This window comes from Scyliorhinus torazame, chromosome 1 (genome assembly GCF_047496885.1).
Source record: "Scyliorhinus torazame isolate Kashiwa2021f chromosome 1, sScyTor2.1, whole genome shotgun sequence".
In the NCBI taxonomy this organism is placed as follows: Eukaryota; Metazoa; Chordata; class Chondrichthyes; order Carcharhiniformes; family Scyliorhinidae; genus Scyliorhinus; species Scyliorhinus torazame.
The window spans coordinates 100,453,609-100,467,734 of NC_092707.1; the positions used below are offsets into that span (position 1 = coordinate 100,453,609).

Consider the following 14,126-nt stretch of genomic DNA (forward strand, 5'->3'; position numbering starts at 1 on the left):
GAGATAGGGTGGGGGAGTGGGCCTAGGTAGGGCCCTCTTTCAGAGGATCGGTGTCGACTCGATGGGCCGAATGGCCTCCTTCTGCACTGCAGTGATTCTATGGATTCTAAAAAAGGCCTGAACAGCGGGCCTGCGACGTAGCCCACGGTGACTACATCAAATAGTCTCACAGTATAAATAAATAATGAAAATGGATGCGTATCTTGTAGGATGTGCTCTGGTTAAAAAAAAAACATCAAAAGTTGAGAAGACTTCAGTTCTCAAGCTGACAGATTCTGCAAACAAATTCTGAGGGTTATTGCACATATTTAGGAAAACCAAGCAACAAAACAAGGCACACACTGAACCAAACTCCCATAATATTGTAACCATTCAGCTGGGTTTAACAGCTTCTTCAATATTCCATTAGGGGCAAGAGATATGGTAAAGAACCCTGCATGCTCACTGTGATTGGCTGTGCTTTATTATCACTGCTAATTAAACCACATCTCTGAACTCTTCACCCTTCCAAACTGTATATTTCCACCATTTTGTAAGAGATGGTTAAGGCAGAAATCACTGATTCCATATTATCAATATAATTTGTTAGATTTTTCAATAACCTTTCACTCCTATTCATCTTACTAGGCCCTAGTGATCGTCATTATTCTGGGATGGCTGTTTGTTCCAATTTACATCAAAGCTGGGGTAAGTAGCTTCTCACTTACAATCGGATACCCTCTTGCTTATCTGCCTCTGCTGTGTGTTATTCTCTGCTTTACTTTACCGGATGGCTTTGATGCGTAATGTTGATCAAAGAACAACAAGCTTTGTTAACAAACAAACCTACTTTATTTAAGATTACTAACTGGATTCAACACTTATCCCACAGAAACATACTATTGATTGATAACACATAAACTACTCTCATCTACATCTAATCTCACTACCAGTTTAAACTACTATCTGCTCTCTCTCTCTTTCTTCAGTCTGTCTAGCTAACTCCTCACTCCTGCTACCACCTTCTCCAATCTTCTGCCCCCCCCAGGCTTGACATCATCCCTTTTTTACTTCTGGGACTATCTCCCTCTAGTGGCTGTCTGTATACATTTCATTAACCCTTGCCTTGCCTTCATGGTTGATAATACCACATGCTAGTGGTGATAATTTTAGCCAGTTTGTACCTCCTCCTGTTCAGGATTTCACACTGACTGTCTCCTCTCTTCAAGGTTGTGACCATGCCCGAGTATCTGAAGAAGCGATTCGGGGGCAATCGGATCAGGATTTACCTTTCTGCCCTCTCGCTGTGTCTCTACATATTCACAAAGATATCGGTGAGTTAGCTCATGGCCTGGAGGTCAGCGCGGACTGGGAGAGACGCGTGTCCTATTAGTCAACAGCTCCTTTATTCAACGATTAAATTCAATAATCAAAATATTACAATAAACAAATGCTGGGGCTTAGCACACCCAGTCTGCAGTGTCACCATTAGGAACTCAGGTCATGAGACTGGGCTGCAAAATAGATCATAGAATCCCTACATTGCAGAAGGAGGCCATTTGTCCCATCGAGTCTGCGCCGACACTACAAAACCTATTCGGGATCTACATAGGCCCACTCCCCGCCCTATCCCTGTATTGCCACCAAACCTTTGGACTTGAAGGGGTAATTTAGCATGGCCAATCCACCTAACCTGCACATCTTTGTGTGGGGCGTGTACCTGAATCTGAGTCAGCAGCACATTGACTGAGGATTAGCACTGCTGCCTCACTATAATAATCTTTATTATTGTCACAAGTAGACTTCCATTAACACTGCAATGGAGTTGCTGTGAAAATCCCCTAGTCGCCACACTCCGGCGCCTGTTCGGGTACACTGAGGGAGAATTCAGAATGTCCAATTATCTAACAAGCACGTCTTTCGCGATTTGTGGGAGGAAACCGGAGCACCCGGAGGAAACCCACGCAGATACAGAGAGAACGTGCAGACTCCGCACAGACAGTGACCCAAGCCGGGAATCGAACCTGGGACCCTGGCGCTGTGACGCAACAGTGGTAACCACTGTGTTACCGTGCCGCCCGGTAAGGATAACCTGGGTTTGATCTCAGCCCATGTGGAGTTTGCACATTCTCCCCATGTCTGCATGGGTCTCATCCCCACAACCCAAAGATGTAGAGGCTAGGTGGATTAGCCACGCTAAATTGCCTTTTAATTGGAAAACTTTTTTTGAAACAGCGCATTGACTGAGAGCCAATTTACTGCTTCCACATTGATCTTTATTGCCCTCATTCTTGCTGACACATGTAACAAAAAGGTTTAATACTTTGACTTGGGATGTTCCAGTTAAACCAATTGTAAAGAAAATTTCATGAACAAGAGTCCAGAGGTCAGTTAACCGTCCCACATTACTGCCTAGGTGTTATAATTATAAAATTAATCCCACTTTCATTTAGGCTTCAGTAAATACTGTCAATACCTGAACCACCGCACCTGGAATGGTTTACACATCCAGCTGGGGTAAATACAAAAAGGTTGGACACATCACCTCTGATCAATCTGTTTTAGCTCTGACCTCCGCACACTGCCCTGACTTCACAGTCAAGGTAAAGGGTGCGGTGCTGGGAAGTGTGACACTTTCCCCGTTCATAAACCTAGTGGCAGCACCAAGCTCATTTAGTGCATCCAGCAACTGAGCAGGAATTCCAGAAATAGGTATAAATTAGGAAGGCCATTTAGCCCATCCACTTCATTCTTCGATCCCTCATCCCAGTATCTGACTCCCCTTATAATTCAAGTCTCTGCCTCCGCTTCTGCCCATTCTGGCTTTCCTTCTTAGTCTGAGGAAGTGTATCTCAACATCAGTTCTGATTTTTTTTCATGGATAAATTGCACTAATCCTCCTTTGTCCTGTAGTCATGATTTAATTTAGGACTGTGCTTCTTGCGACCCAACTTCCATCCCTCTCAGAGCAAGTGACGGGATTCTACAGTCCCTCAGCCATGCATTTCTCTGCGCTGCCCCGTTCGCTGGCGGCGGGGATTGCATACTCCAGCCATTGAAGCCTTCACACACCTCCGGGAAACGAACGGGCAGGGGTGCACTGCCGGCAGAGAAAGTGAATCACAGCGGTCAGAGAATTGCAGCCAAGATTTGTCTCATTCTCATTTTTTCACGGTTTAAAGATTTACACTCGTTGCGTTCAGTTCCTTCCACTCAGCCTCAGAAATGGATCAGAGCTCTTATTATGGCAGATTGAAGGCCCGATTCTCTGATTATGTCAGATTGAAGGCCCCATTCTCTATTATGGCAGATTGAAGGCCCCATTCTCTGATTATGTCAGATTGAAGGCCCCATTCTCTATTATGTCAGATTGAAGGCCCCATTCTCTATTATGTCAGATTGAAGGCCCCATTCTCTGATTATGGCAGATTGAAGGCCCCATTCTCTGATTATGTCAGATTGAAGGCCCCATTCTCTATTATGTCAAATTGAAGGCCCCATTCACTGATTATGTCAGATTGAAGGCCCCATTCTCTATTATGTCAAATTGAAGGCCCCATTCTCTGATTATGTCAGATTGAAGGCCCCATTCTCTGATAATGGCAGATTGAAGGCCCCGTTCTCTGATTATGTCAGATTGCAGGCCCCATTCTCTATTTTGTCAGATTGAAGGCCCCATTCTCTGATTATGGCAGACTGAAGGCCTCATTCTCTTATTATGTCAGATTGAAGGCCCCATTCTCTATTATGTCTGATTGAAGGCGCCACATTCTCTGATTATGTCAGATTGAAGGCCCCATTCTCTATTATGTCAGATTGAAGGCCCCATTCTCTATTATGGCAGATTGAAGGCCCCATTCTCTATTATGGCAGATTGAAGGCCCCATTCTCTGATTATGTCAGATTGAAGGCCACATTCTCTGATTATGGCAGATTGAAGGCCCCATTCTCTATTATGGCAGATTGAAGGCCCCATTCTATATATGTCAGATTGAAGGCCCCATTCTCTGATTATGTCAGATTGAAGGCCCCATTCTCTATTATGTCAGATTGAAGGCCCCATTCTCTATTATGTCAGATTGAAGGCCCCATTCTCTATTATGGCAGATTGAAGGCCCCATTCTCTATTATGGCAGATTGAAGGCCCCATTCTCTGATTATGTCAGATTGAAGGCCACATTCTCTGATTATGGCAGATTGAAGGCCCCATTCTCTATTATGTCAGATTGAAGGCCCCATTCTCTGATTATGTCAGATTGAAGGCCCCATTCTTTGATTATGGCAGATTGAATGCCCCATTGTTATTATGTCAGATTGAAGGCCCCATTCTCTATTATGGCAGATTGAAGGCCCCATTCTCTGATTATGTCAGATTGAAGGCCCCATTCTTTGATTATGGCAGATTGAAGGCCCCATTCTCTGATTATGTCAGATTGAAGGCCACATTCTCTGATTATGGCAGATTGAATGCCCCATTCTCTATTATGTCAGATTGAAGGCCCCATTCTCTGATTATGTCAGATTGAAGGCCCCATTCTCTATTATGTCAGATTGAAGGCCCCATTCTCTATTATGTCAGATTGAAGGCCCCAATCTCTATTATGTCAGATTGAAGGCCCCATTCTTTGATTATGTCAGATTGAAGGCCCCATTCTCTATTATGTCAGATTGAAGGCCCCATTCTCTATTATGTCAGATTGAAGGCCCCATTCTCTATTATGGCAGATTGAAGGCCCCATTCTCTGATTATGTCAGATTGAAGGCCACATTCTCTGATTATGGCAGATTGAAGGCCCCATTCTCTATTATGTCAGATTGAAGGCCCCATTCTCTATTTTGTCAGATTGAATGCCCCATTCTCTATTATGTCAGATTGAAGGCCCCATTCTTTGATTATGGCAGATTGAAGGCCCCATTCTCTATTATGTCAGATTGAAGGCCCCATTCTCTGATTATGTCAGATTGAAGGCCACATTCTCTGATTATGTCAGATTGAAGGCCCCATTCTTTGATTATGGCAGATTGAAGGCCCCATTCTCTATTATGTCAGATTGAAGGCCCCATTCTTTGATTATGTCATATTGAAGGCCCCATTGTCTATTATGTCAGATTGAAGGCCCCATTCGCTATTATGTCAGATTGAAGACCCCATTCTCTATTATGTCAGATTGAAGGCCCCATTCTCTATTATGTCAGATTGAAGGCCCCATTCTCTATTATGTCAAATTGAAGGCCCCATTCTCTGATTATGTCAGATTGAAGGCCCCATTCTCTGATAATGGCAGATTGAAGGCCCCGTTCTCTGATTATGTCAGATTGCAGGCCCCATTCTCTATTTTGTCAGATTGAAGGCCCCATTCTCTGATTATGGCAGACTGAAGGCCTCATTCTCTTATTATGTCAGATTGAAGGCCCCATTCTCTATTATGTCTGATTGAAGGCGCCACATTCTCTGATTATGTCAGATTGAAGGCCCCATTCTCTATTATGTCAGATTGAAGGCCCCATTCTCTATTATGGCAGATTGAAGGCCCCATTCTCTATTATGGCAGATTGAAGGCCCCATTCTCTGATTATGTCAGATTGAAGGCCACATTCTCTGATTATGGCAGATTGAAGGCCCCATTCTCTATTATGGCAGATTGAAGGCCCCATTCTATATATGTCAGATTGAAGGCCCCATTCTCTGATTATGTCAGATTGAAGGCCCCATTCTCTATTATGTCAGATTGAAGGCCCCATTCTCTATTATGTCAGATTGAAGGCCCCATTCTCTATTATGGCAGATTGAAGGCCCCATTCTCTATTATGGCAGATTGAAGGCCCCATTCTCTGATTATGTCAGATTGAAGGCCACATTCTCTGATTATGGCAGATTGAAGGCCCCATTCTCTATTATGTCAGATTGAAGGCCCCATTCTCTGATTATGTCAGATTGAAGGCCCCATTCTTTGATTATGGCAGATTGAATGCCCCATTGTTATTATGTCAGATTGAAGGCCCCATTCTCTATTATGGCAGATTGAAGGCCCCATTCTCTGATTATGTCAGATTGAAGGCCCCATTCTTTGATTATGGCAGATTGAAGGCCCCATTCTCTGATTATGTCAGATTGAAGGCCACATTCTCTGATTATGGCAGATTGAATGCCCCATTCTCTATTATGTCAGATTGAAGGCCCCATTCTCTGATTATGTCAGATTGAAGGCCCCATTCTCTATTATGTCAGATTGAAGGCCCCATTCTCTATTATGTCAGATTGAAGGCCCCAATCTCTATTATGTCAGATTGAAGGCCCCATTCTTTGATTATGTCAGATTGAAGGCCCCATTCTCTATTATGTCAGATTGAAGGCCCCATTCTCTATTATGTCAGATTGAAGGCCCCATTCTCTATTATGGCAGATTGAAGGCCCCATTCTCTGATTATGTCAGATTGAAGGCCACATTCTCTGATTATGGCAGATTGAAGGCCCCATTCTCTATTATGTCAGATTGAAGGCCCCATTCTCTATTTTGTCAGATTGAATGCCCCATTCTCTATTATGTCAGATTGAAGGCCCCATTCTTTGATTATGGCAGATTGAAGGCCCCATTCTCTATTATGTCAGATTGAAGGCCCCATTCTCTGATTATGTCAGATTGAAGGCCACATTCTCTGATTATGTCAGATTGAAGGCCCCATTCTTTGATTATGGCAGATTGAAGGCCCCATTCTCTATTATGTCAGATTGAAGGCCCCATTCTTTGATTATGTCATATTGAAGGCCCCATTGTCTATTATGTCAGATTGAAGGCCCCATTCGCTATTATGTCAGATTGAAGACCCCATTCTCTGATTATGTCAGATTGAAGGCCCCATTCTCTGATTAATAGACATAGAACATAGAACATTACAGCGCAGTACAGGCCCTTCGGCCCTTGATGTTGCGCCGACCTGTGAAACCACTCTAAAGCCCATCTACACTATTCCCTTATCGTCCATATGTCTATCCAATGACCATTTGAATGCCCTTATGGCAGATTGAAGGCCCCATTCTCTGATTATGTCAGATTGAAGGCCCCATTCTCTATTATGTCAGATTGAAGGCCCCATTCTCTATTATGTCAGATTGAATGCCCCATTCTCTATTATGTCAGATTGAATGCCCCATTCTCTATTATGTCAGATTGAAGGCCCCATTCTCTGATTATGTCAGATTGAAGGCCCCATTCTCTATTACGTCAGATTGAAGGCCCCATTCTCTGATTATGTCAGATTGAAGGCCCCATTCTCTGATTATGGCAGATTGAAGGCCACATTCTCTGATTATGTCAGATTGAAGGCCCCATTCTCTATTATGTCAGATTGAAGGCCCCATTCTCTATTATATCAGATTGAAGGCCCCATTCTCTATTATGTCAGATTGAAGGCCCCATTCTCTGATTATGTCAGATTGAAGGCCCCATTCTCTGATTATGGCAGATTGAAGGCCCCATTCTCTGATTATGTCAGATTGAAGGCCCCATTCTCTATTATGTCAGATTGAAGGCCCCATTCCCTATTATGTCAGATTGAAGGCCACATTCTCTGATTATGTCAGATTGAAGACCCCATTCTCTATTATGTCAGATTGAAGGCCCCATTCTCTATTATGTCAGATTGAAGGCCCCATTCTCTATTACGTCAGATTGAAGGCCCCATTCTCTATTATGTCAGATTGAAGGCCCCATTCCCTATTATGTCTGATTGAAGGCCACATTCTCTGATTATGTCAGATTGAAGACCCCATTCTCTATTCTGTCAGATTGAAGGCCCCATTCTCTATTATGTCAGATTGAAGGCCCCATTCTCTATTACGTCAGATTGAAGGCCCCATTCTCTGATTATGTCAGATTGAAGGCCCCATTCTCTGATTATGGCAGATTGAATGCCCCATTCTCTGATTATGTCAGATTGAAGGCCCCATTCTCTATTATGTCTGATTGAATGCCCCATTCTCTATTATGTCAGATTGAAGGCCACATTCTCTATTATGGCAGATTGAATGCCCCATTCTCTATTATGTCAGATTGAAGGCCCCATTCTCTATTACATCAGATTGAAGGCCCCATTCTCTGATTATGTCAGATTGAAGGCCCCATTCTCTGATTAATAAACATAGAACATTACAGCGCAGTACAGGCCCTTCGGCCCTCGATGTTGCGCCGACCTGTGAAACCATTCTAAAGCCCATCTACACTATTCCCTTATCGTCCATATGTCTATCCAATGACCATTTGAATGCCCTTATGGTAGATTGAAGGCCCCATTCTCTGATTATGGCAGATTGAAGGCCCCATTCTCTATTATTGCAGATTGAAGGCCCCATTCACTATTATGTCAGATTGAAGGCCCCATTCCCTATTATGTCAGATTGAAGGCCACATTCTCTGATTATGTCAGATTGAAGGCCCCATTCTCTATTATGTCAGATTGAAGGCCCCATTCTCTATTACGTCAGATTGAAGGCCCCATTCTCTGATTATGTCAGATTGAAGGCCCCATTCTCTGAATAATAGACATAGAACATAGAACATTACAGCGCAGTACATGCCCTTCGGCACTTGATGTTGCGCCGACCTGTGAAACCACTATAAAGCCCATCTAACCTATTCCGTTATCGTCCATATGTCTCTCCAATGACCATTTGAATGCCCTTATGGCAGATTGAAGGCCCCATTCTCTGATTATGTCAGATTGAAGGCCCAATTCTCTGATTATGTCAGATTGAAGGCCCCATTCTCTGATTATGTCAGATTGAAGGCCCCATTGTCTGATTATGTCAGATTGAAGGCCCCATTCTCTATTATGTCAGATTGAAGGCCCCATTCTCCATTATGTCAGATTGAAGGCCCCATTCTCTATTATGTCAGATTGAAGGCCCCATTCTCTATTATGTCAGATTGAAGGCCCCATTCTCTATTATGTCAGATTGAAGGCCCCATTCTCTATTATGTCAGATTGAAGACCCCATTCTCTGGTTATGGCAGATTGAAGGCCCAATTCTCTATTATGTCAGATTGAAGGCCCCATCCTCTATTATATCTGATTGAAGGCCCCATTCTCTATTATGTCAGATTGAAGACCCCATTCTCTATTATGTCTGATTGAAGGCCCCATTCTCTATTATGTCAGATTGAAGGCCCCATTCTCTGATTGTGTCAGATTGAAGGCCCCATTCTCTATTATGTCAGATTGAAGGCCCCATTCTCTATTATGTCTGATTGAAGGCCCCATTCTCTATTATGTCAGATTGAAGGCCCCATTCTCTATTATGTCTAATTGAAGGCCCCATTCTCTATTATGTCAGATTGATGGCCCCATTCTCTGATTATGTCAGATTGAAGGCCCCATTCTCTATTATGTCAGATTGAAGGCCCCATTCTCTATTATGTCAGATTGAAGGCCCCATTCTCTATTATGTCTGATTGAAGGCCCCTTTCTCTATTATGTCTGATTGAAGGCCCCATTCTCTGATTATGGCAGATTGAAGGCCCCATTCTCTATTATGGCAGATTGAAGGCCCCATTCTCTATTATGTCTGATTGAAGGCCCCATTCTCTATTATGTCTGATTGAAGGCCCCATTCTCTGATTATGGCAGATTGAAGGCCCCATTCTCTGATTATGTCAGATTGAAGGCCCCATTCTCTATTATGTCAGATTGAAGGCCCCATTCTCTATTATGTCAGATTGAAGGCCCCATTCTCTATTACGTCAGATTGAAGGCCCCATTCTCTGGTTATGTCAGATTGAAGGCCCCATTCTCTGATTATGGCAGATTGAAGGCCCCATTCTCTGATTATGGCAGATTGAAGGCCCAATTCTCTGATTATGTCAGATTGAAGGCCCCATTCTCTGATTATGTCAGATTGAAGGCCCCATTGTCTGATTATGTCAGATTGAAGGCCCCATTCTCTATTATGTCAGATTGAAGGCCCCATTCTCCATTATGTCAGATTGAAGGCCCCATTCTCTATTATGTCAGATTGAAGGCCCCATTCTCTATTATGTCAGATTGAAGGCCCCATTCTCTATTATGTCAGATTGAAGGCCCCATTCTCTATTATGTCAGATTGAAGACCCCATTCTCTGGTTATGGCAGATTGAAGGCCCAATTCTCTATTATGTCAGATTGAAGGCCCCATCCTCTATTATATCTGATTGAAGGCCCCATTCTCTATTATGTCAGATTGAAGACCCCATTCTCTATTATGTCTGATTGAAGGCCCCATTCTCTATTATGTCAGATTGAAGGCCCCATTCTCTGATTGTGTCAGATTGAAGGCCCCATTCTCTATTATGTCAGATTGAAGGCCCCATTCTCTATTATGTCTGATTGAAGGCCCCATTCTCTATTATGTCAGATTGAAGGCCCCATTCTCTGATTATGTCAGATTGAAGGCCCCATTCTCTATTATGTCAGATTGAAGGCCCCATTCCCTGATTATGTCAGATTGAAGGCCCCATTCTCTATTATGTCAGATTGAAGGCCCCATTCTCTATTATGTCTGATTGAAGGCCCCATTCTCTATTATGTCAGATTGATGACCCCATTCTCTGATTATGTCAGATTGAAGGCCCCATTCTCTATTATGTCAGATTGAAGGCCCCATTCTCTATTATGTCAGATTGAAGGCCCCATTCTCTATTATGTCTGATTGAAGGCCCCTTTCTCTATTATGTCTGATTGAAGGCCCCATTCTCTGATTATGGCAGATTGAAGGCCCCATTCTCTATTATGGCAGATTGAAGGCCCCATTCTCTATTATGTCTGATTGAAGGCCCCATTCTATATTATGTCTGATTGAAGGCCCCATTCTCTGATTATGGCAGATTGAAGGCCCCATTCTCTGATTATGTCAGATTGAAGGCCCCATTCTCTATTATGTCTGATTGAAGGCCCCATTCTCTATTATGTCAGATTGAAGGCCCCATTCTCTATTACGTCAGATTGAAGGCCCCATTCTCTGGTTATGTCAGATTGAAGGCCCCATTCTCTGATTATGGCAGATTGAAGGCCCCATTCTCTGATTATGGCAGATTGAATGCCCCATTCTCTGATTATGTCAGATTGAAGGCCCCATTCTCTGATTATGTCTGATTGAAGGCCCCATTCTCTGATTATGGCAGATTGAAGGCCCCATTCTCTGATTATGGCAGATTGAAGGCCCCATTCTCTATTCTGTCTGATTGAATGCCCCATTCTCTATTATGTCAGATTGAAGGCCACATTCTCTATTATGGCAGATTGAATGCCCCATTCTCTGATTAATAAACATAGAACATTACAGCGCAGTCCAGGCCCTTCGGCCCTCGATCTTGCGCCGACCTGTGAAACCATTCTAAAGCCCATCTACACTATTCCTTTATCGTCCATATGTCTATCCAATGACCATTTGAATGCCCTTATGGTAGATTGAAGGCCCCATTCTCTGATTATTGCAGATTGAAGGCCCCATTCTCTGATTATGTCAGATTGAAGGCCCCATTCTCTGATTATGGCAGATTGAAGGCCCCATTCTCTATTATTGCAGATTGAAGGCCCCATTCACTATTATGTCAGATTGAAGGCCCCATTCCCTATTATGTCAGATTGAAGGCCACATTCTCTGATTATGTCAGATTGAAGGCCCCATTCTCTATTATGACAGATTGAAGGCCCCATTCTCTATTATGTCAGATTGAAGGCCCATTCTCTGATTATGTCAGATTGAAGGCCCCATTCTCTGATTAATAGACATAGAACATAGAACATTACAGCGCAGTACATGCCCTTCGGCACTTGATGTTGCGCCGACCTGTGAAACCACTATAAAGCCCATCTAACCTATTCCGTTATCGTCCATATGTCTATCCAATGACCATTTGAATGCTCTTATGGCAGATTGAAGGCCCCATTCACTGATTATGTCAGATTGAAGGCCCAATTCTCTGATTATGTCAGATTGAAGGCCCCATTCTCTGATTATGTCAGATTGAAGGCCCCATTGTCTGATTATGTCAGATTGAAGGCCCCATTCTCTATTATGTCAGATTGAAGGCCCCATTCTCCATTATGTCAGATTGAAGGCCCCATTCTCTATTGTGTCAGATTGAAGGCCCCATTCTCTATTATGTCAGATTGAAGGCCCCATTCTCTATTATGTCAGATTGAAGGCCCCATTCTCTATTATGTCAGATTGAAGACCCCATTCTCTGGTTATGGCAGATTGAAGGCCCAATTCTCTATTATGTCAGATTGAAGGCCCCATCCTCTATTATATCTGATTGAAGGCCCCATTCTCTATTATGTCAGATTGAAGACCCCATTCTCTATTATGTCTGATTGAAGGCCCCATTCTCTATTATGTCAGATTGAAGGCCCCATTCTCTATTATGTCAGATTGAAGGCCCCATTCTCTGATTATGTCAGATTGAAGGCCCCATTCTCTATTATGTCAGATTGAAGGCCCCATTCTCTATTATGTCTGATTGAAGTCCCATTCTCTATTATGTCAGATTGAAGGCCCCATTCTCTGATTATGTCAGATTGAAGGCCCCATTCTCTATTATGTCAGATTGAAGGCCCCATTCTCTATTATGTCAGATTGAAGGCCCCATTCTCTGTTATGTCTGATTGAAGGCCCCATTCTCTATTATGTCTGATTGAAGGTCCCATTCTCTGATTATGGCAGATTGAAGGCCCCATTCTCTGATTATGTCAGATTGAAGGCCCCATTCTCTATTATGTCAGATTGAAGGCCCCATTCTCTATTATGTCTGATTGAAGGCCCCATTCTCTATTATGTCAGATTGAAGGCCCCATTCTCTATTATGGCAGATTGAAGGCCCCATTCTCTATTATGTCTGATTGAAGGCCCCATTCTCTATTATGTCTGATTGAAGGCCCCATTCTCTGATTATGGCAGATTGAAGGCCCCATTCTCTGATTATGTCGGATTGAAGGCCCCATTCTCTATTATGTCTGATTGAAGGTCCCATTCTCTGATTATGTCAGATTGAAGGCCCCATTCTCTATTATGTCAGATTGAAGGCCCCATTCCCTATTATGTCAGATTGAAGGCCCCATTCTCTATTATGTCAGATTGAAGGCCCCATTCTCTATTACGTCAGATTGAAGGCCCCATTCTCTGATTATGTCAGATTGAAGGCCCCATTCTCTGATTATGGCAGATTGAAGGCCCCATTCTCTGATTATGGCAGATTGAATGCCCCATTCTCTGATTATGGGAGATTGAAGGCCCCATTCTCTGATTAATAAACATAGAACATTACAGCGCAGTCCAGGCCCTTCGGCCCTCGATCTTGCGCCGACCTGTGAAACCATTCTAAAGCCCATCTACACTATTCCCTTATCGTCCATATGTCTATCCAATGACCATTTGAATGCCCTTATGGTAGATTGAAGGCCCCATTCTCTGATTATTGCCGATTGAAGGCCCCATTCTCTGATTATGTCAGATTGAAGGCCCCATTCTCTGATTATGGCAGATTGAAGGCCCCATTCTCTATTATTGCAGATTGAAGGCCCCATTCACTATTATGTCAGATTGAAGGCCCCATTCCCTATTATGTCAGATTGAAGGCCACATTCTCTGATTATGTCAGATTGAAGGCCCCATTCTCTATTATGACAGATTGAAGGCCCCATTCTCTATTATGTCAGATTGAAGGCCCATTCTCTGATTATGTCAGATTGAAGGCCCCATTCTCTGATTAATAGACATAGAACATAGAACATTACAGCGCAGTACATGCCCTTCGGCACTTGATGTTGCGCCGACCTGTGAAACCACTATAAAGCCCATCTAACCTATTCCGTTATCGTCCATATGTCTATCCAATGACCATTTGAATGCTCTTATGGCAGATTGAAGGCCCCATTCACTGATTATGTCAGATTGAAGGCCCAATTCTCTGATTATGTCAGATTGAAGGCCCCATTCTCTGATTATGTCAGATTGAAGGCCCCATTGTCTGATTATGTCAGATTGAAGGCCCCATTCTCTATTATGTCAGATTGAAGGCCCCATTCTCCATTATGTCAGATTGAAGGCCCCATTCTCTATTGTGTCAGATTGAAGGCCCCATTCTCTATTATGTCAGATTGAAGGCCCCATTCTC

The 14,126-nt window shown here is 43.2% G+C and overlaps 1 protein-coding gene across 1 annotated transcript in view; it reads left to right on the top strand.

The window, feature by feature from the left end:
- slc5a1 (solute carrier family 5 member 1) overlaps positions 1-14,126 on the top strand; it is a 228,870-nt gene that overhangs the window by 71,782 nt on the left and 142,962 nt on the right. Inside the window, exons 4-5 of the mRNA XM_072498635.1 lie at positions 628-687; positions 1,209-1,313. Of these exons, the coding sequence (XP_072354736.1) occupies positions 628-687; positions 1,209-1,313 (165 nt within the window). The remainder of the gene's footprint in view (positions 1-627; positions 688-1,208; positions 1,314-14,126) is intronic.